Source organism: Echinococcus granulosus (assembly GCF_000524195.1).
Source record: "Echinococcus granulosus chromosome Unknown EG_S00041, whole genome shotgun sequence".
NCBI lineage: Eukaryota > Metazoa > Platyhelminthes > Cestoda > Cyclophyllidea > Taeniidae > Echinococcus > Echinococcus granulosus.
Genome location: NW_020170421.1, coordinates 508129 through 530343, shown reverse-complemented (window position 1 = coordinate 530343; position 22215 = coordinate 508129). Strand labels below are relative to the sequence as shown.

At 42.1% G+C, this 22215-nt stretch overlaps 1 protein-coding gene across 1 annotated transcript; it reads right to left on the bottom strand. All coding sequences in view use genetic code 11, as the record gives it.

The window, feature by feature from the left end:
• Positions 1 to 14232: 14232 nt before the first annotated feature.
• On the bottom strand, positions 14233 to 21739 carry EGR_05533 (Plastin-3; the record flags this gene model as incomplete). Its single annotated transcript, XM_024494782.1, has 4 exons — positions 14233 to 15231; positions 18897 to 19315; positions 20781 to 20963; positions 21634 to 21739. The coding sequence occupies 4 exons, from the start codon at positions 21737 to 21739 to the stop codon at positions 14233 to 14235; spliced, it is 1707 nt and encodes a 568-aa protein (XP_024350830.1).
• Positions 21740 to 22215: the final 476 nt, after the last annotated feature.

Below are 22215 nucleotides of genomic sequence, written 5' to 3'. Positions count from 1 at the left end.
TCAAACCATCACCTCGAGGTTTCTCCACTCCATTTTGAACCAAATAAGACATTTGCAAATCATTATAGCTCAGTTTGTAGAGCTCCAAGACTTTTCTAAAGGCATAAGAAGACAAAACCATGGCTGAATATGTGTTGCCGACATACAGAAGGGCTTGAGGGCTACTGCCATGGCTCAAAGGCCAGTCCTCTCAGCGGAGGTACAATGGTGGAGCCCTTAAGTGGAAGGTTGCCAAAAACTGGAAGTTGAACAAATAATATATTGCACCGTTTTCAAACTTTGTTATTTTCTCCAATTTTGAGTACTTTGAATGATGACGGGCTTTAGAGGCGAGAAAAATAGCACTTTTTATGAAGTATTGTTAAAAGTCGTTCAATGGCTTGAATACTGGAGAAAATTTGGCCAAGTCCGATTCAAAGTGGGCACACGGACCCCTTCCACTTCAGCACATTCTACAGGCAGTACAATCCAACATTTGATCCTTTAACTATTTGAACTGCAGAATGCAGCTGTGAATCAGAGCTAAATTGGCATTCCTCAAATCAAGAATGTACATTAATTTGGGAGAGGGGGGGCGGAGACGACAGTTTGTTTGCTAGTGGGAACGGGAATGGAACTCTTAACAGCTTGTGAACATTGCGCTAGTGGTTTCAACAACAAAGCCGCTGCAGAGGACAGATGCCAAAATTGCGTGCTGAATGTGCGCATTTTCAAAATGTTATTTTTTTTGTTTGTCAGTCGGGAGATTAACATTAAGTGCAACAAATTCCATTTAGAAAATGGCGTTGTAGAGTTAAGTGAGAAGGGATTCGTTCCGCCTAAAAGTAAGTAATTGACTCACCCAGTGAAATTATATAATAGTGGGGAATTTAGGACTACTGAGCCTCGTTTCCGGCGCTTGTCTTGGTCAACCTTCCGCCTCGGCCATTATAACGTAATCGGTGCTGTATAAATATCCTCACAAGCCAAACGCGCCAACCGTCGAAGTTCTAAAAAATTGAGGAGATACTTGACTGCAGCGTCACTGATTGCTCTCAGCAATTCTTCTATATCTGGATTTTGTCCCATCTGAGAAATTGTAGTGGGAAAAGGGGATTGTGGTGGTCATTACGTATGCCCGTCACTGGCCGTAGGAACACTGGCCTATAGGCAGAGCCATTCAAAAAAGGACGGGGTTAAGCATAGTTTCGTATAGACTTATTTCAACTTCACTGCTACCCAGCCATATTTATCTGGGTTCTATCAAAGTGTAGGGAGGTGGAGGAGGTTTCGCGTGTTTTCTTAATTGGTATCTTTATACAGGTACAATAGATGCCCACCCCTCAACCTTTCCAGATGGACCACAACCATGGCCAGTGTCTTTTCATTTGCTGCTTGCATTCCGTTGGAACACGGGACTGGGGTAGTTGCCAAAGATAGACGTCATTCTCAACCTTTCTATTTTGGGATCTTCACAGATCCCCCCCTCCGCAGCACATGTCCCTTTTCTGTCGCGTTAAGTTTTAGCGCACAGTAAAAGAAATCGGTTTTGTTATCTTGTGGGATCGGATTCGCTTTCCGAATTTCCTGTATACATAAAGATTAAATAAGGGGGCAGAATTTGAATTGTTGGTGTACAGGGGAGTTAAGGAAGGCCTACTGACATGACCCAGAGGCCATACTGCCGGGCAGAAGTATAATGACCACGTTCTTCAGTGTTCGTTTAATCACCATGAGGAGTCAAAGAGACAGGCGAGGTATCACACTTCTATCTTTAGTATTCGGTTAAGCCTTGTTAATTTGCTATTTCGAAACTGCATCTAGCGCCTCCATAACCGGAAGGTTAGAAAGTTGTTCTACTTACTATTTATTTAACACATAAATAACCAGATTTGATAACATCAAGTAAACAACGATTGTTTTTCAATGAAAATTTTACAAAAGCTCTGCTTTAATTATTTATTCCAAATCCTGTTAGTGAATGGAAAAGTGGGTGTATGCGTCCACTGGTGTAAGCGACTTCAACTGAATGAGTGAGTGGATGAATGGGGATACGCCAACCTCTCTTTCTCCACTTTCTGAGAAGAGAGGACAAAAAAATGGAGTGTACTTGTATTTCGATTGATTCAGCCATCCCACAGACTGTGTTTACCGGACGAAGGGGAAGAAGCGTCTTATCGTCGTTTTATCATTCAGCCCACCCACTCTGTTAAGAGTCAAAAGTGAATTTCCCCCAATCCCCGAATAGTGGAAGAGGGAGAAATGAATTATTGGTTCATCCAAGTCGCCTCCATTACTCAATGATTTTGTGCATTCCTTTGTACGCTTTTAGTTTTTTGTCAATCATTTTTTTAAAAAAGGAGGAGTTGTTTCGAAAAACCCCCTTACTAGGAGGCAATTTTCCATCAAAAATGAACACACAATATGGTAAGTTTTGTGTTGTGGAGAAATGGAGAAATGAATTTTGGGTCTAGTTAGTCGTAAGGGCACATAGATTGAGGGTTTTTAAAGCTGTGAAATGGTGCTGAAGCCTAAACATTGGCGTTTGTTATGGCATGCAAGGCCTTAAAATAATCAGCGTAATGGTTCCGTGATAATGCCCTTGGAGAGATCCCTTTTGACGATAAAAACGCAATTTATCGCCCCCTTACTCCTGTACCCATCACCTAGTCCGGCGATAATGAAACGTTTGCCCCATTTTTGAGTGAAGTATTCCCCAAACATGGCGTACTTGCAAAAATATTTTTTCCACCTACCGTGACACCGTGAATCACAGTCCGAATGACATCTGAGGGTGATACCCGTCAACTTGGCTTTGACTTTCGACTTTGTAGGGGAAAAGTGTAATTTAGAGGTGTGAGAAATAAGCATTCGAATGATTCGCACCCTGCTTAGATCGACGTGCCCAACTGTTCCTCCCGGTGTCAGTGTGGATTAGACTACCAGAATGCCGAGAAAGCAGAGATTCTTTTGCAAATCCATTTGGTACCGTCTTCGTTGGATGCAGAGTCTAAATCATACTAAAATGTCATAGATCTGTGTGCCTTAACGTCCTCAAAATTTAAATTGTTTTTTGCTAGCAGTGATTTTGGAATGCTTTAATTGCTTTCTTAACCCTTGGTTCTGGTAACGGAGCACATAGGGCTCCGTCATTGTACCTTTAGATTCCGCAGAATTGCCGAGAGATCATTGACGTTGCAGTCAGATAGCGTCTCATTTGTACAAAAAATTTGCTGACTGGAACGGTTGGTTGAAGGGTGTTTTCCTTACACCATCGGCCACATTGTGATGGCGCAAGGGGGAGGTTGACCGGGGAGCGTCGAGGACGCCGCTCAAACGAGGAAAGGGGAGCCTTATTATGTTGTACTTTGATTATTCTTTCAACGCTTCATTTCAGTTCCAAGAGCACTGGGGTCTCCGCGATTGTACTTCCGCTGGAAGGCCTAGCCTCCAGGTCATCGTGGCAGCTTCCAGGCCCTTTTTTGGGTCGACAGTACCTATTCTGTCAGAGTATTGTGTCACCTTTCGTCATCGGAGAAGTCACGGGAGCTGAAGTTAAGGCAAAAATTAACTGGGATGGCATTCAATGCAGAATAACGCCAGGATATTCCATTCATCCAATGCGAAGTATATTTGCATTTACTGTTACCAATAAAAAAGACATTTTGAGTTCAGTCAATGGTCTAAATATCTTCTGAATATCGTGTATTTAGCATATCTCTATCATTGCGATCAAACTAACTTATACCATCTTAAAATGTAATAATTAAATTGATGCAAAATGTTGCATCTTATCAGCTTTTGTACAGAAATACAAGTCTATGATGAATAAACATGGTTGTTGAAATCCCCAAAGTTGTGCCTAACAAATTACTTAGTTGGCCGTGTCCAAGTTGGAGCCATGCAGCAGTGGGGTAGCCACCGTGTGACTACCTGTCGACAACAGTTGTTCAAGTGCCCGAAAAGTATTACTACAACGCCTTGGGTGAATAATTTTTTACGGTTACAAGACTTGTTTTCCTCAATCGGAACGCACAAATCCTCACCACTCTAGCAATGATTTGCTTCTGATTTAGCACCACGGCACTGTAGAGCGAAAATAGGCACAAATTACTTATTTTGGCTACTTAATCTTGTCGTAGATGAGGCAAATTAAATAATTCCAAGCCTCCTAAGAATTTCTTTTACTAAAGCCGATGTAAAAAGGCTGAGGAACTGCTAAAATTACCCGAAGAGCTCTGAAACCGAACCGAAGAGTTGTCAAATTATCAGATCATTAAATAGTCCCCCGACCCTCTCCCTCTGAGCGTTGTATCTGGTGCTTCCCTTGGTCAACCTCCCACGTCAGCCATCACCGCGTAGTTAGTGCAACAAGGAAAAGCACCGGCGGCGAAGATATATGATTGCAACGTCGCTGATCCCTCTTGGCCATTTTACCGGATCTGGAGTTTTGTACTGTTTGGAAATTCTACCGGAAGAAGGGAAAATGCGCCGGCCATCACCCATGTGCAACGTTGGTAGTATGAACATTTAATGAGGAATTGAATTTAAATAGTTTCGTAAAAGTAGGTCTTTGCATCTGTTTCCCCTAGCCGCGATGTCTTCACTTCGGTGCAGCCCAGGCACATACCTGTCTCGGTTCTATTTACCTGGTGGAGAGGTGGAGGAGGTATCGTCTGTTGACTTCATTGACATCTTTAGACAGGTGCCGTAGACAGCTTCTTTCCGAACTTTTCCAAGTGGTTCACAGACACAACTAGTGCCGCTTCAGTTGTTAATAGCATTCCTGTAGAATACAGAACTGGGATAGTTGCAGAAGGTAGGCATCATTTTTAGTCCTTCTGTTGCGAATCGCCACCAATTCTCCCACCCGCAGCACACGGCCGTCTTCCGTCACATTAATGTTCAGCATTCCGAAATAGAAACGAGGGTGGGTGTCCTATAGAATCGGGTTTGCAACCCGTTGCCACCAATGAAGATTCCCGAGGCTTCCCTGAAGACGATGGATGACAATATGCATTATCGACGTATACAAGGACTGAGGCCTATTGGGATGGCCCGGAGGCCATTCCACCTATGAAGGTACAGAAACGAAGCCAAAATGATGAGTTAAGCAAACAGTGAAAATGATAGGAAATATCCCCTCATCTTTATTTCAGTGGCTTTCTTATGGTTTCCATACAAGTTTGATTAGTCAATCAGCAAAGAAACGCCTTCACACTGACGTTTGATGACTGAAAATCCTTTTCCCTAGCTTGAAGACACCCCATGCCAAATGTGTTCCTTTTGGGAGAGAAGGCACTTTCTATCTATGCTTACGCGCCACACAATGCTGACCGTCTTAAAAAGCTTCGTGTTGAAGGCACTTCCGACCTTTGTGTCAGATTTTTTCCCGACATCGGTTTCTGTGGCAGTGCGCTAATTAATTAAAGGGCTGCGTTTTCCACCCTCGGTGTGATTCACTCGGTCCTAAGGCCTGTTCATGATTCAAAAAAGTTCGCGCACCACACGTTTGTAAGTCCACTTGGTGCTGTCTGCTTTTACAAATGTGTCTAAGGATATGAGCTACTGTAGGTTCTATTTCTATTTTAAATCCACATAAAAACTAATGGACAAAAATACTCGGGGGCAATGTCTTTAAAATGATAGTTAAAATATAAAAACGCGACCGTTTGAATAAGCATTGATTCATTGGCACTAAAGCAGATTGGAAATATTCTCTTACAGTCTACCTACGTACTTAATGTCTCACGTGTAGCATGTACCCAAATGGTGTCACACATGTGTGACATGTATTCCTCATTAGTTTGAGTTAACTGTCTGCATTGTGTCTCAGACAGATGATTTAGTTCGAGACACTAAAAGTGGTGTAAGGTGATCCCAGTTTGAATTTGTGAGGAGCATAATCTTAGGTAGAGCAAATCTTTTGTTGGATGTGGCTGTCGATTTTCACTCCGAGACCCAAAATGCCAAATAAAAGGGCTTTGAGCTTTTTGCTTAGACTAATGTCCACATATCAACAGATCAATTTTTTCTGTAAATTTAGTTGTTCACTTTTTTGCATAAATGCATTAAGATAGATTCTAAATCTCTCAAAAAAAATGAACTTTATTTATCCATCTCCGGAAATCACTTTAAACTAATTAAAGTACCTCATTGGTACAAACATTTTTGAATTAGTTTGTACTGGAAGATATCCGTGTAACGCTTTGTTTAACCGATCGTTTTGGTCATGAAGGCACTGAACGGCTCGGTCTTTGTACTTCCCCTAGGCCCCTTCAAATCCTCTGTACCCTAGTACTTTATTTTATGGTCTAGTGTTATGCCTTCCTTCTTGTCCAAGGAAGGCTTGGGGCGCTATATTGTTGGTAGCAAAAACGAACCCGATCTAGAAGGTCAGCTACATTGATTTACATTCCAAAAAACTAAACCTCAACAAGACGGAAGAAGAGTATATACAGTGGATGGGGGAATACGTGGCAGCCCCCAAAAGAGGGGTTGATAATACCGTCTACTTCCAACATCTACTCAGTGCCGTAGTCTACAGGAATGCAAACAATTAAAGTAATACTAGCTCCCGTCCGTGATCCATCTGGGAAAGTTAAGCACGGAGCTTTTGACTGTACCTGCATGAGGATTTCTAGGAGGCGAACACACCATACCTCCTCCAACTCTTTACTAACTGGATAGAACTCAAATGGATATGACTGGGAGGGTACTAAAGGGAGAACAACGTGTAAAAAGAGGAGCAGGCACGAAATTTAATCCTCAAGAAACTATTTTAAACCCTGTCCTTTGTTAAATGGCTGATTTTAGACCAGTGTTTTGACGATTAGCGATAAACATAAATATTGACGTGAACATTCCTATTGCTCTTAGTAGAACTACCAAGAAGGATGCAACTTCAGATTTGGCGGAGTTGTCAAGATGGATCAGTGACTTTGCAGTAAGATATCTTTTCATTTGGTCCGTGGGTGCTTTTTACAGTACCACCTACGTTGTGATGGTGGGACGAAGCTTAAAGGGAGACGAGACTGTAACACTTTGATTGTTTAACTCCGGGCCTTACCAGTAGCTCCCCAGCCCTCCTGTGGGTCAGCAATACGTATCCTGCCCTAATGCTATGTCTTCTTTCCTCTAAAAGTAAGTCTTGGGCGTTGTATTCCATTCTGATGTTGTTTAAAAAAGTCATTTTTTGAACTAAAACACACATCTTCCACCAAAATTGGAAAAACCTACTAGAAGTTGAAAATTTCTGCTATTTAAAGTCACACGGCATTCCTGGGGGCCGTGACTTGGGCTTCAAAATTCACAAGCTCTATTATTAAGTAATTTTAGTGAAATTCTTTCATTTTGTTCCTGATGGGTTGATTTGGAATTGACCAATTCCTATCCATATGACACGCTATTTTTATTTTATCCAACAATAATGCTGCGCCACACCCGAAGACCCTTTAACCTTTGCTTTTTTAACGGCCCTTGCATACCTTCGTGTCAAGAAAATCAAATTGCCGCATATTTAAATGCCATTTCTGGCCAAACTTTTGTCTTTTTTGTGACCATGTACTTCTGGGTGTTTTGAAGCCCTGCCTATGCATGCCACGACCCGGTCGTTGTTCGTGCGATCTAAAGGGCTAAAATTGGAAAGAAAAATTGCGAGCGAAGAAGTCGAACTAAAATAAGGCTGTGGATATTTAAAACTGATTTCCTCCAAATGTACAGGCGGCTGTGACTGTTCAGCGCCCTCTCTAGATTACGGATTTTGCGCACTCAAATCGCTGTTTTCCAAGCTGTCAGCAAAAAGACGTCGGGCGAATTCGCCAACGCTAGATGACTTGAGCACGCAATCCACGTAACCCTGTTCTTTCCACAATCATAAGTTATAGCCATCACTCAAAAATTGTCTCGTCTTTTTTTAAAGATTCCCGAAACGTCTAAAGAGCAGAATTCGGCCCTTTTCTGCATATTTTTGAATTCATCAAGAAGCTAAAAAGTCGTGCCTATAATCGAAATTTCCAAAAAGCAAACGACGGCATTTTACCCTTCCTTACTTAATGAAAATTCCCCCAATTAAACTATCCTATTTTTCCTTCTATTTTTACGTCGCTAAATGTGATACTGCTACAAGCACTTACAAATGCTGGGGGGACGCATGGGACGGACACCACGGATTATGCAGACCGGTAAGCAACGCCAGGGGCGCTACAAGACACACCCTCTCACCCGTGGCATTAAAGCCCTCTTGGCAGCGTCAGTAACTGTTATGCCTCACGCTTGTTGTCAAAAAAGTACAGGCGAATTTCTCTTTGCTATAAAACTTATCCCTTCCATCCAGATTTAAATAAATATACGTACAGTGGTTTAAAACTTGACCAACTTACAGCACTTCTTGCTGTGAACTAGCGAATTGAAACCCCAGTCTAAATATTTCTTTTAGAGAACTGTCAACTTGTAGATTAACAATTCCTTGCAAGCTAACCGTAAATTAATTGTACCCTCAAAAATTTGGCAATGTGTTTCAATGTAATCTTAAAAAGGTGGCACTCAGAGTGTTAGTCCTTTACAAAGCAGTTAAAATTCTCATGCAAAAACCAATAAGTTTCATGTTTGTCTTCATCACCATGCCATTTTCCCCGGCCTAACTCTTTAGGATTGCAGGGGAACAACGTTGACTTAATAATTTTGTTTTGTGAACTATTCCACCACTCAGAGGTGGAATGTTTGACATCAAGGCTGTGAAATAGTCTGTTAAAAGGGTTTTGTACCCGACCACCCCCATCTCCCAACCTAGCTGTCATTATCGTAGTAGATGGAAAAGTTGATAATAGGGGGTTATAGTATGCGTCACAGCGTACCCCAGGCCAAATCAAGATGAGGTGTCTCCTGAATGCATATGTCAATCAAGAGTCCTTTAGACCCCACCTCAGCTTATCCATCACTTTTCCTAAACAGAGATAAATAACTAGCCTACTCGTTGATTGATGTGGTAGACACTGTATCTAGTATCGTTGATCAATCACTAGACCTACCTGTTTTATTTTTGCGAATTTCTAAAAAAGATTTAGCTTTAAATTTTTAATTGTTTTTGCCATTTTAGTCATAGATGACAACCCAGGTCCGGGATTGAAAGGCATTTGATTACTTGTGTTTCATTCATTTTTAAACAGGAAGGGAAAAAATACTGCATTTTGCCCATAAATTTGTCACGCGGTGGTTAGTTAATAGGACTAAGGGGGAGACTTGGAGGAGGCTACTGTGGCATTTCGCTTTGCCCACCAGATCGTCCCAAGAGGGCACAAAGTTTATTTACATTGGGGAAAGGCGTGTGCATAGGTATCCGTGTGGGTGTGTGTGCGTGAAGATGATGCCAGAGTCGAAAACGGGGCCACTGAGGGGACTGTGGCCGGCTGAGTCAGCAGATGTGTCCTCCACTGGCCGGCCGGCCTTTTAACATGGTCACGGCTATGGGTATTTGAACTCCTCCTCCCCCCAGCGGAGTACTGATGGTGCGATAATCGGGCGCATTGACCTTAAAATGGGCAAGATAATGCCCATCCATTGCAGCCGACTATCAATCAACACAAGCCCTTATAGGTTTGTCAGTTGGACTACTACCGTCTCAGTATGCGAGGTGGCTCTACTATAATGCTAACTCTGGTGTCTTGAGTAATAAAACACTTCAGACTAAATCATCAACCAGGGAATTCTTTAAGATGCGACAAATAGAGGATTTTATAAGATGTTGATAAGCCAATTTCTCGAATTTATAGACCTTAATGAAAAAAGGAAAGAAAAATTGAAAAATGGTCTCACAAGCACCGCTTATGTTAGGAGAGAGAATTGAAAAATGACGGAAGACATGCATCGCTGCGTCTCCCAGACTTCTCAATTAAAACTTCCTCTTTCCTGCAAAGGGATGAAAGTAGGACATCAAAAGAACGAAGTGAAATGTAAAGTGATATTTAATGCATACATAAATAAATGCATAAAATTGACTTTGTTATCACAGAGGAGAAAGGTGGAGATAGACTTTACTTCAATGGTGCCTAGCCCACTTAAGTCTCCGCAAGAGTAGGTTCGTTGGAAGGTAAGGCCTCCGGGCCATGCCAGTATCAACCCATCCAGCCCTCCCCAACGTCGATAATACATATTCCGCTTTAGTGTTATGCCGCCTTCTGTCTTCAGGGAAGTCTAGGGGCTCTGTTTCTATTCTTGAATGCTAAACCTTAACGTGACTGAATAAAGCATATGCTAAGGATGGGAGAATCTGTGACGACCCCTAACTGAAAGGTTAAAAGTGACGTCAACCTTTGGCAACCACCTAATGTCATATTCTGCAGGAACGCTATTTTTAACGGTAATAACACTTAAACAAGTTCTTTACGGAGCCATCTACTGTACCTGTATAAAGGTGTTAAGAAAGTGAACACGTTATTCTTCCTCCACATCTCTACCTAGCAAGATAGAAACCAAATTGCTACATATAGCTGGACCGCACTGAATCCGGAACAAAGTGGCAAGAAGGAACAGACTGAAAACTGCATTCCAAAGACACCATGTTATATCTCGTCCCTTATTTAATAACTCTGTCTTTAGGTCAATGTTTTACCACCAGCACTGGACACACGAGATAGCCTACACATTACCCCTTGGCCCAAATACAGAGCCTCAGATTGAGTGGAATGGCCATGGGGGACCAGTGACGTTTCAGTCAGCTATCGTCTCAGTTGCATGTGAATTCCATGGCTAGTGCGGTTGGTCTGTGAGTGTGATGGTAGATGCGGGAGGTTGGCCAAGGGGAGCCCCGGGGTGAGTACGCTTAAAAGCAGAGAAAGGCCAGGTAACATGCTGATTGTTTGCTCAATTCTTCGTTTTAATTTTTGCGGGCACTGTAGGGCGCGGCTATTGCAATTTCGCTAGTCGCCAAGGTCTCCTAACCACGCCAATAGCCCTCAACCCTTCTGTCGGCTGACAATGCACATTCTCCTCCAGTATTATGTCTCCTTTTACTTTCAAGGATGTCTCGGGGTACCACATTTATCGTTTCAAGGTCATATTGTTTGGAACGAATTCCTCTTCTAAACTCACTGCTAAAATTTTGAAGTGTTAAAACGGAGTTAGGGAAACCAGCTTGTAAACCAATAGGAGAAAAGTGTCGGATAATTGCTGAAGGTTACAGCTTAAAAGCATTCAGGTAACTTAAACGTTAATATTTAAATGTCCTGATCTGATAGAAATGTTTTATGGTTCCACTAATTGACACTTCTGTGCATAGAATACAGACCTGAGATCTGACATTGTTCATTTCTCCCTCGAATCTCTTAAAATCAAACCATAGGCTTAAATGAAATCCTTTTTACTTTTATTGAGACATTTGTAATGTCACAAAAAATTCCAAAAAATAACGCATCCCACACAGAGAACGAGGATGAGACCGAGGAGGTGGAAGAGGAGGAAGAGGAGGAGGAGGAGGAGCTCTTCCCTTGCGTCCTAATTTTTGTTAAATGGAATGAATCATTCACATGTCCTATTCTATCTGCAAGTTGTCTCAAAAATCGCTCAAACAAATTAACCCACTATTTATTCACTTTGACACACAAACACGCAAAAGTTGGGGAAACGAGCTCGCAACATTTGATGGGGAAGGCGGACGGGGCGAGGAGGGGAGGCGGCAAGTCTAATCAGGCAATGCACGCGAGATTTCTCGGGCATGAGAGACGATGCTTTCCATGATAAATTCCTCCCCATTAGTACCCATTATTCACCGACCTGCTCATTTAACTTTTCGCATTTCTTCAAAATGTCATGCGCGCTCTCCACCAGAAAGGTTCAGAGTCCATTGGTGGATAAAATTAAACGAGGCGGAAAATTATGCATTTCTGGTCGAATGTTACAGTTAGTGGCATCATTAACCGCTCCATTGGCAACGAGATCATGCGCACATCCGGTAGAGGAGTTTAATGGGCAGCCTGGCAGTTGTCTCCTCAACTTAATCTGTGATTTTCAGAGAGAGACCGAAATAATACCCCCCCCTTTTGGCTGCTCTGGCTGCTTTGTCTACAGGAAATGGCGATTATTCAAACCAATTGTCCGTAATCATAATATGGATCGTTTAAAAATAGTTAATGAGCCATGGAGAAGGGTTAAATCAAGCCGAATGTGGTATTTACCAGTAATAGCAAATCTTTTCTCTGTGTATCTGCCTGTTTTCATTTATCATCTTTAAAAATAACTTTCATGTCAAACTCTTGCGAGGTCGTCATGTTCTTCCTACTCTGTGTTTAACGCTTTTATAGTTGTACAAGACAGAAGGAGAAAATAAAATCTTTGCGTTAACTTGACAGATAACATTTTATTTCGTGTAGAATAAGGAAATCCCATAATAAGAAGCATTCCGCAATACAGAGTGGAAAGTTGCTTCATTTCTCATTGCTAGTTTTAGGTGGTTGGAGAGACCGGTCATCTGCCACTTCCCCGTGAGAAAGCTCGGATGGATTAATTCATTCCACTCACCTTCCCACTAAGGCTAGTTTTTCAGCTGTGTCGCCATTTCAAGCATTGTTAATGGCATTTAGAAGTGTAATGTAAACCTTCCTGATGCCCCTTTACGCCAAATTGGGACGTGGACTGCATTATGGATGGGGCATAGACCCGCTATAAATGTCCTCACCTTGGTGGAGGATAATGTTGGCCCTACTCACAGTGCTTTTTACCTCATCAATGTATACTCGGGCAGAGGAAGTCCTTTAGTGCGCTTCTCGGGTTTATGCTCTACTTGACAAGCACCATTAATGACTTTCTCGGGAGAGGGAGGCACGCCTCATACTTTCAGCTGCAGAAAAAAGGGAAAACTATTGCCATGGAGGAGCATAAGTACTTGTTGATGTATATTTATATTCGGTTGCTTTTGTAATGAGAGGTAGATATGATTAGGTCCAATATAAGCTAAAATTTTCCCCTGTATTATAGCTCAACCAAAAGTTGATTTAATGTCTATGGTAGATTGTATTTTGCACTTTTATCTGCATTATTCTTGGTAAATTGAGTGTGAGGTAGATTAACTTAAAAAAACGAATTTCTAACTTAGTCTAAACTGCAATATTGTAATCATTTGCTTAACGTTTCGTTTTGATCACGATTGAAAGGTGGCTGGTTGACATAACCTCCAAGCCCTTCTCTACATCGCCAATGCATGTTCGGCCCCAGTATTGTGTCTTCTGTCGTCTTTAAGGAAGTCCTGGAGGGGTTACAGTGGTGGCAACAGAAAACAAACTCAGTCCTTCTGCTACGGAGCACTATGCCTTAACGTGACGGCAGAAAGGCATCTGCTGTGGATGAGATAATCTGCAACGACCCCAATCAGTTGAGCTGGAATTGAGGCCTATCTTAGGCGACTACCTCTCTCTCGTGTCCTGCAGGATTGTTAACAACTATGAAGACGCTAGCCGCGACCATCTGGGAAAGTTTAAGTGGCTGTCTGAAGTACCTGAATGGAGATGTCAATGAAGTGAACAAGCAATATTTTAAGACGTCAGGTAGGTAAAATACGCGATACCCCATCCACCTCCCTACTAGCTGGATTGAGGCTAGATTGATATGACCGGGCAACACCGAAGAGAGAACAAAGCAGCAAGGTGAAGCAGACACGATACCATATCTTTAAGAAGCTATATTAAACTCTCCTCTTTATTTAATGATTCGGGTTTTAGGCCGGTGTTCTTGGACTAACTGTGGGCATGTGAGATAGGTAGCACAGCCTTCTTCTCCCATTGCAGTTCCCAAACAGAACATGTCCCATTTCATGTCCATGAAATGGGAGGACTGAGATTACCACTACTTGTTTAATGCAACGAAGACTTCCCTGTTTATCTTGCTTCTTTGATACTCGCAACAAAATATCCCTCTATTGCTACATGTACACCCAGGAGCTGGGATGAACTGGAAGTTGGACGATATTTCGTCTGGCTAAATGTACATAGATATATGCTGGTGTAGAAGGAGGTGTATTTACAAAGCAACTTCGTCTCGTTAACAATAATTCTCCACTTTATTTCGCTATTTGATGTCATATTTTAGGTAATTAAACTCAGTGAATTTAAATAGGTCTCATAATTAGTGTCCTAGATCAGGAAGCTCATAAAACGGTTCGCATAGGCCATTGAAGACACGAAATCATATGATCACGAATAAAAGGGATAATTAGGGGCAATCAGTAGGTATCCAAATGCGTCTTCACTCGTCGCAATTCTTGCCTCAATAATCGTGGTGAATATCGGCCGCCATGAAGACTCGCCCACCACCACCGCGACGAATGCCCGATCCACCTTGACGGTTCGCCTGGACCGTTTTGCTCGCGTACTCCCCATAAGCTGCCGCGAAACCTCTCCTCTGAGGTAAGGTTACGCCATCCATTCTTGAATTTCTGCCCACTCCATTGGGGGCGGTGCGAATGCTCCCACCTACATCCCGCAATGAGGCTGCAAATATGTCGCTCTTCTTGGAGTCTCGATTCCAGACCTCTGGGACACCTGCTTTCCATGTGGTGGCCTCGCATTGGGTGCCCTTGTCCTTAGTGAATTTCTGTAGTGCTTTTCCAACAGGTCGATAGTCCTGGGGGGCTTCCCCACCACCAGTATAGCTTAATTTGCCAATCTGATCGAGCGCCGTGGTAGATTTAGTCAGTTCACTACGATAGAGACGTGGTGAAGAGAAGAGTTCTGCATGTCGTGATCGCGGTGGTGGTGGTGATCCGAAAAAGCGTCGTTGAGGTGGGTCGTAGTACGTGCCCTTCTCCGCATACTGCACCTTGCCTATATCCACTGTGAGAGGGTTGTTCTTCACCATATAACTCTCCACTCTGAGGGTCGACATTTGTGTTTCCACTCTGTTCATTGTTGCACGTTTTTCTGCAAGAGTGTTCGTATCCACAAGCCGCTGGTATCCGCTTTTAGGGCTATCTTGATAGGCCATTTGGCAGATCGAAAGACTTGTGCTGGTACAATTTTCTCCACTCGGTGATGGTGATCTCGTGACCTCATTTATGGTGACCGAGCTCATTCTTGTTGGCGAGGGCGATGATTTCTTTGGTATGACTACTTTATGATTCTTTTCCAGGTCTATCGCCATGATGCATGCAAATACTGTCATTAGCATACGGGGTTTGACCTCGGTTATGTCCTCCGGGACTGCATATATCTTGGCTCCGATACGCCGTGCCACTGTGACTGCATACTGCGCGTTGGAAAGGCGCTCCTAAATAAATAAAACCAAGGAAAAGTGTACAGTTATACGACTTTGGCATTTACAAATACTCGTACTTAGTGAATACATAGTCTGAGAAAACGTAATGCAGCGGTAAATATCATGTAAAGTTCATTCATATGCAAATAAATTATGAAGGGGACGATCCGTAGAATTTGAGGGGAATTCCTCTACCATGTTTATTTTAGCCTGGTTCTGCGAATTTTCTACTTCCTAAAAAGTAGAATTAACGAAAAGTGAATTTCACATCCCCTACACGGCATTAAAGCACTGAAATGGGAAGCGGTTCTCGAGACCCCAGGAGCCAATTAGTATTTGAGGTTGAGGGAACAAGCGGGGCGTGCAGAGCGCAAGCAATATCTATGCATTAAGCTAATTGAGTGGTGCGTTCTGAGTGGGTAGGTAGGTGAGTGGATGGAAGTCAGAGTTAATTATCTTCACTGTCGAGTGATTCCTCTGAAGTCGGATAGCTTCCACAAAGCGATTCTCTTGTATGACAAAAGTTTCCAATGTTTGCCTCTGTTGTTTGTATTCATTAAATGCTTTTAGTCTGGCATTTCAAAACCTCAGATTGTCAAAATTTAATTAAACGTTTCAATGCAGAAGGAGACGTGGGTTGTGCGACAGCCAGTTAATGGTGGGTATATTACTAATTACTGGCTTTGCTGGCTCAACTGTTTGAAGTTTATGTTGATACAAAATTGATCAATTTACAGCTTTACTCTTAATTGTTTATTCCTTAAACATTGTGTGCTGTATGCAATATTTACTGTCTCACTGTTCAACGAAAGTTTGTGGCCTCTGCCAACAACACCCCAATAAAGTTATTTTACAAATAAATTTGCATTCTTATCGAAATATTTAAATTTTCTTTAGCATTTCCGCCTGCATACGGGGTGGATTGTCTTTCAAAGTGGCCTAAACGATAAGAAACATAGCAACTGCACCGCTTTCGCACCAATAATTAGGCCCTTTGTGCAATAAAAGCTTCATGCATTCCTGATGCGATCGCATCAACGTTTATGGCGAAAGTTTATTGCAAAATCGTGTCTTGGTCTCCCCCGTTCACTAACCCTAACTCTTGATACAGTAGGAATTTCTTCTTTCCTCAGTTAGCTGAATCATTAATGCACAATTTGGGAAGTTTGGTGGAAGTTGTAATATTGCGTTATTAGTTTAGGCATTTTCTTGCTTGGATTTTAACGCCAGCTGTTGAAAGGTCACTTTGAGATTCAGGCATTTTTGCATTCTAATAACTCTTTTGGACCTAATTTCATCTCATAAATATCCGAATTCACTTACTCTGAAAGAATTCTTCAGATATTGGGTGACATTATTAGGTGATTTTTTCGAGTGATAGCCAATTTACACTAGCTCGTTTACCAACCATGCCGACAAAACCCTTGAATGCACTGTTCATAATCCAATTCTAGGTGTAAATTGAATAATTACAACTGAAAATTGCTTTTCATTGTTTACTTTCTTCAATGAAAGGCTGAAATGCGGGTGGTTGGATTTCCCCTGGGCTGAATTAACAGAACAATTCAATGTAAATAGTGTCTAATTAACCTGTTTTGCTTAATTATGCATCATGCCTCTTGAGTAGGGAATTGCTCCTCGATTAGTAAGCAATCATCCTTAGCATGCTCCTTACTCATTGGAGGTAATACTTAAGTAAGTTTGTGATTAGTTCCGACTGTCTCAGCACTTTAATAAGTTGGTCTGGATATCACAATAGCCTGTCTCCGTCCCTCCATCTTTCCGCCTATACTAAAACGCACCTATCGAAAACGAGGCAGCGCAGAGAGAATAAAATTGGAGTTTATTTGCGTTTTTCAATTAATATGCGCTTAGAGGCGGAGATTCTGGGCGTTTTCATCAAGTATTTATGAGGTGGGTGATAGGCTAGCCACAATACAGAATTGTTTGCTCAGTTCTAAGCAGCAGTAGTGTACTTGTCACAATTGATCTCTGCTGCCTGGCACCAAAAAAATGCCTATTATTCCTTTTTGAGACGTTGTAGGTAAAAATGTGGTTTCTCTTCTTTTTACATCAATCTGAAATACAACACGACGATAATCACGTTTGCACTAATCCAATTTGGGTCTGCCTGCAGAAGGCTCTTAAGACACTTGGGGTGTAAAAATTGAACTGAAGTATATTTATTTCAACAAGTAAAACACTTTTGAGGTCATAAAAGAGTTAGTAGTCCACCTTTAACCTTTGCACTTTCTCACTTATTTCATTCCTCTTACACCTAACGGAATTTACAAAAAAGTAGCCTCTTTTTCACCCACAAGTAGGAGGGCAGCAATTGTTTGTCTTAAAATTAATAAATATTTGTTTTAATACCTCGCAATTATATGCCAATGAATTGACCACATCCGTAAATAAATTCGTACAGAGGGAAAATTATTGTATTACTTTAAGTAGCATCTTCAAGCCTTTTGGCATAGTGAATGAATGATAAGTATAATGAGAGCATAAAACGCCTTTTAAGGAACTATGAGGATGGAAAACACAGCTTGTCAAACTCGTTTAATGTTTGCATTTTACCTAAACAACTTAGAATATCAAAAGTGAAAATTCTCATCTTCTTTTACATTGGGTAAATGACCTGCGTTACACCGATCAAAGGGTGCAACGAATCTGCCAGACTGTTGTGACTGCAAAGTCTAACCCTCCGTAGTTAAATGGGGGTAAAAAGGTTTCCAAAACTTACGGGTTTATGCGCGTCGCCCTTTCTTTTGTGTTTCAATTAACTGATTAAATTTTTTGTCGCGATGAGGATGCCGCATTCATCAATTCAAAGTGGCAAACACTTAACGGGTCTCAAAACAATAAGGGATTGTTTAATCGACCTTTCGAATGAATCTGTCATTCACACTAGTTTGAAAAAATCCCAGTCCCTTTTTTATGGGAATGAAGCGTCGCTGCGTTGATAAACAAAAAATGTCATCTCACTTCCTCCATAGCAAACCATTTTTGATGTTTCCGATATTTAAAGTTGATAAAATTGTCAGCACTTTTTAACAAAGAAATTAATATGCTTATTTCACATTTATATTGAGGCTAAAATGGCATGTAGTTAGTTACTACGACGTTTTCTGTCCCTTCTATTGCCCAATCTGTCAGTCATAGGACAACGGAAAATAGAAAACAGCGCAAAAAAGATAACGTAACTGTAGAAAGGATTCTGACAATTTACCCAGAAGCACAGTGTATATACAGACCCTTACCAGTTCATTTAACAAAGTCTTTTCTCTATCATACACAATATTTATTTATACTGCATAGTTCCAAAACAACGACAACGATGGGTGGAGTCAGTTAAACCTACTAGACTTGTGCTTATCATTTACTAGTTTTAGAACCTCTCTCCATTTTATTCCTCAAAGGTTATTTTCCAGCGTCACACAGGTGTGATGCATGTTTTTCATTAGTTTATCGTAATTGGTTGAAGCCGAGCAGATTGGTTGCACCGATCTGGTTCCCCTGAGATTAATTATTTTCTAAATTCTGAGCAGCAAGACGTTATGTAGAGTATATCTCTTGCTGGCTGTGGGAGTCGGTTTCGTCCGACAGCCTGGTAGCGCATAGGTCAATAAGCTACCTAAATGACTGGTAAAATTGAAAGTAACACGTGAATGACGTACTGCAGGGGTGAGTCCTTTATTGACCACGCTATAATCCACACATCCCGGACTGATGGCATCCAGCAGGTCAATGATCAGAAGGCCATTTCTTAACTCAAAATCGGAGAATCCGGCACCCACGGAGATGCGACGTGGTTTGTTAGCCCCGGCCAGACGTCCATTAACCCAGTCGATAATGCCGCGCTCCGAAATGATTGGCATGTTGGAGACGGGTGAACGAGCCCTGTGGTAGCCCATCGTGTCCGTCCCCTCCGTTCGCTCCGCCAACTTCACCAACAAGGAGAGTGTGTAGGCGCGCATCAGTTGCCATAGCAAAGCCAGAATCGGTGTCATTTTCCGATCCTTGAGGTCAGATCCAGCCACTCCAACTAGACTGAAGCCCGCTCGTTGACCCAATTCGACCATATAGTTACAGTTCTCTGAAAGGGAGGAGATGGAATCTTGACGCACCTCTTAGTACTCTGACACACTATTGGGGGATAATTATATCTATTTTAGTTGTTTTAATCAACAAGTAGACCTCTTCTTTTTCCAACCTAGTGACATGGAGCCCCCCTCGTTCCAGAGCTCCAGTCCTGGTATACAGTTACCTCATAACTCATTTTAAGGTGACTAGAGCGCTACACGATGAAGATACCTTAACAGAGGGTCGTCCAGTCTGATTTGTAATAAATGCGGAAGTAAAAATGCTAAATAAGTTTGACGGTTCTGTCCAATGTTTGCAAAAGGTTGAGAGTCATTTACGAACAAACGTCATTATGTAATTGTGTCCAAAGTTTATGACCATTAGGCAGTGGAATGATAGTTTCCGTTTCTGCCGCAACATTTCCCATCTATTAAAGCAGTTCATGCTAGAAGAAGCATGGGAACCGGATTGAGTTGCCCCAAAATGGTGAATTGACTTTAGTTGCAGTGCAAATAAAAATTGGTGACTTTGGTGGTGAATTCCCTCAACTCGTTTAAGCTTCGAAAGTTTCGTCATGGCTCAAATGTTGTCCAAATGTATTTTGTCTATTGAAACGCAGGTGTAACAGTCAATGGTCCTTGCAATCTTGCTTTGCTGATGTGGAATGAATTCTCCATATAAAAGGAAAGAGGAAACCTCCAGATACAATTTAAACCTAAACTATTAATGAAATCGATTATGCAATTCCCTCCTCTCTCCCTTCCGCGGACACAAGAACATCATGTGTCGTTTGCTACTAATCTCCTCCCCACTGCCGTCCCCTCCCACCTATTCCCACTCATAGACGAAGGCGGTGAGACACTTTTAAGACATAAATCGCCTCTATTTGTTTTGGCTCTCGGTGGCGCGGCTATGAGGCAGCACGCGCCCACGCACGCATGCACGCAAGCAAGTGGGTACACGCTCCTCCCCTATCCTTCGGCCAGCCCTCGCCCACACTCCCCCTCAAGTATCAGTAGCAGCAGCAGCAGCAGCATTAGCCATGGCTGGAACACGAACCGCCCTCCTTTGATGTTACAGCGTTGGAGTACGCATGATGTTGCCTTCTCAGTCGTGCTCCTCTTCGTCGCTGATGTTACTGTCACCGCTACCGATCAGATAGAGAGGGAGAGGAGAGAGCTACAAAGTCACCTTCTAAAGAAAAGCCATTAAGAGGGCTCCCCACTTGACGCACAGACACGCACTCCGCTTTTTGTGGATTTAGTTGCAAAGATCTAGTCCAGTTCACACCTAGAGTGGATTTGTTGTCACATTCAGCAAAATATATCGTTTTGTTTATTCCAGTACAGACTAATCTCATTGTAACTTGTGTACTTCCCGACCTCTTAATTAAGGTACGTAAAGTTAAATTACATATGAGGCTATTTTTAGCATTGAAATTGGATCGTGCATAAATTTCTGCTTAAGTGCCAGCTTACCGAGGTGCTGAAAATTGGCTTTGGCCAGGCCAGTCGAGAAAAAACGATTGACCCGCAACCAATCGACACTTCCAGATTTGATAAGATCGTAGAGTTTGAAAATCACAGTTCCAGAGAAGAGGTCTCCATAGAGGCTGTGGACCACCGTCCGTAGACCCATTGAGTTGATCCAATTACGATATGCTGTAAGGGGCGACAGACCGAGGTAAAGTTAACTTATTATGGCTGAGCTGGCACTTAATTTTACGCTTTACATATGTAAAACCTCTACATAACGTTACTGTACATGGCTGGCCGCATGCTTTGCCAATGTAATCTTTTCAGGCTCCATTGTTTGAGCTTCAGCTAAGCCGCGTAAACAATAAAGATATGGTAAAGGGGAAATTGTAGGGACCCTGAAAATATCCCCATCAAATCTGGCCTTACACTGTTTTACGTGATTAGTCAGAATACTAGTAGTTTGACAATTCCCACCACCCACCATATTAAGAGGTTACAAACAGGAAAGGCAACTGTTTTAGTAGATGGAGACTGGAACAAAACTCGTTATTTTGGAAAAGATCACGACATATTCCTTGTCAGGCTATTTTGACAATAAGGGAAATTCTGTGGCAGTTAAATAACAAGGAATATCTATTTATATGCTTGTTCACACTGGGAATGCTAATTTATTTGCAGTTGGTAACTGGAGGAGTTGTTCAAACTAAACTAAGCTAACTCCTTTGGGGTGCTTAAAATACTGGTTTGGGTGGAGATCTATTGGGATAAAAATGGGAGGTTTATTAAACCCTTTTAAATAATTAACTACAAATTGTAGTTAAAGTGGTCTCTCCAGGTGAGAAATGCACTGCACCGGACTTCTGCTGACGATATTCCCTCGGTGGTAGCGTCAGCAGCACCGACATTTGCGTTTTCCAGTTAGGCAGGGCAAAAGGCGGACCTTCGGTGGAACTTGCCATCTAGCGCTTTCACTACTCATTCATTCATCCATTCATTCACCCACTCATTCATTTTCCTTCTACCTCGTGTATCATGAAAAAAAAGACAAAGAAGCCACATCCAGTGAAAAAAGACCACTTGCCTATTTTACTGCCGCGCATTCCCATCCGCGATGCTACAACATATTTTGCCACCCGAGTAACAATTTATCTTGGCAGAATCTTTACGGTATCGTGAAGCATGAAGAGAAGTCAAAGTGAGTGTTTTTAGCATTAAACTTGGGGACTATTTCCCCATTTTTCCTTCGCCTGTTCCGGGAATTCTATTCAGATGTCCACTTTAAGACCCAGACAAACAGTACAGATCAGAATCCCTTAAATTAATTGCGTGCTTAGTTGGTACTTTCTTTGGGGACGCTTATGACATCTCATGAGCCAAAAGAAAGCAACGCTTTTTTACCACCACTCCTTAAACGTGGTATGCATGACGTAGTGAG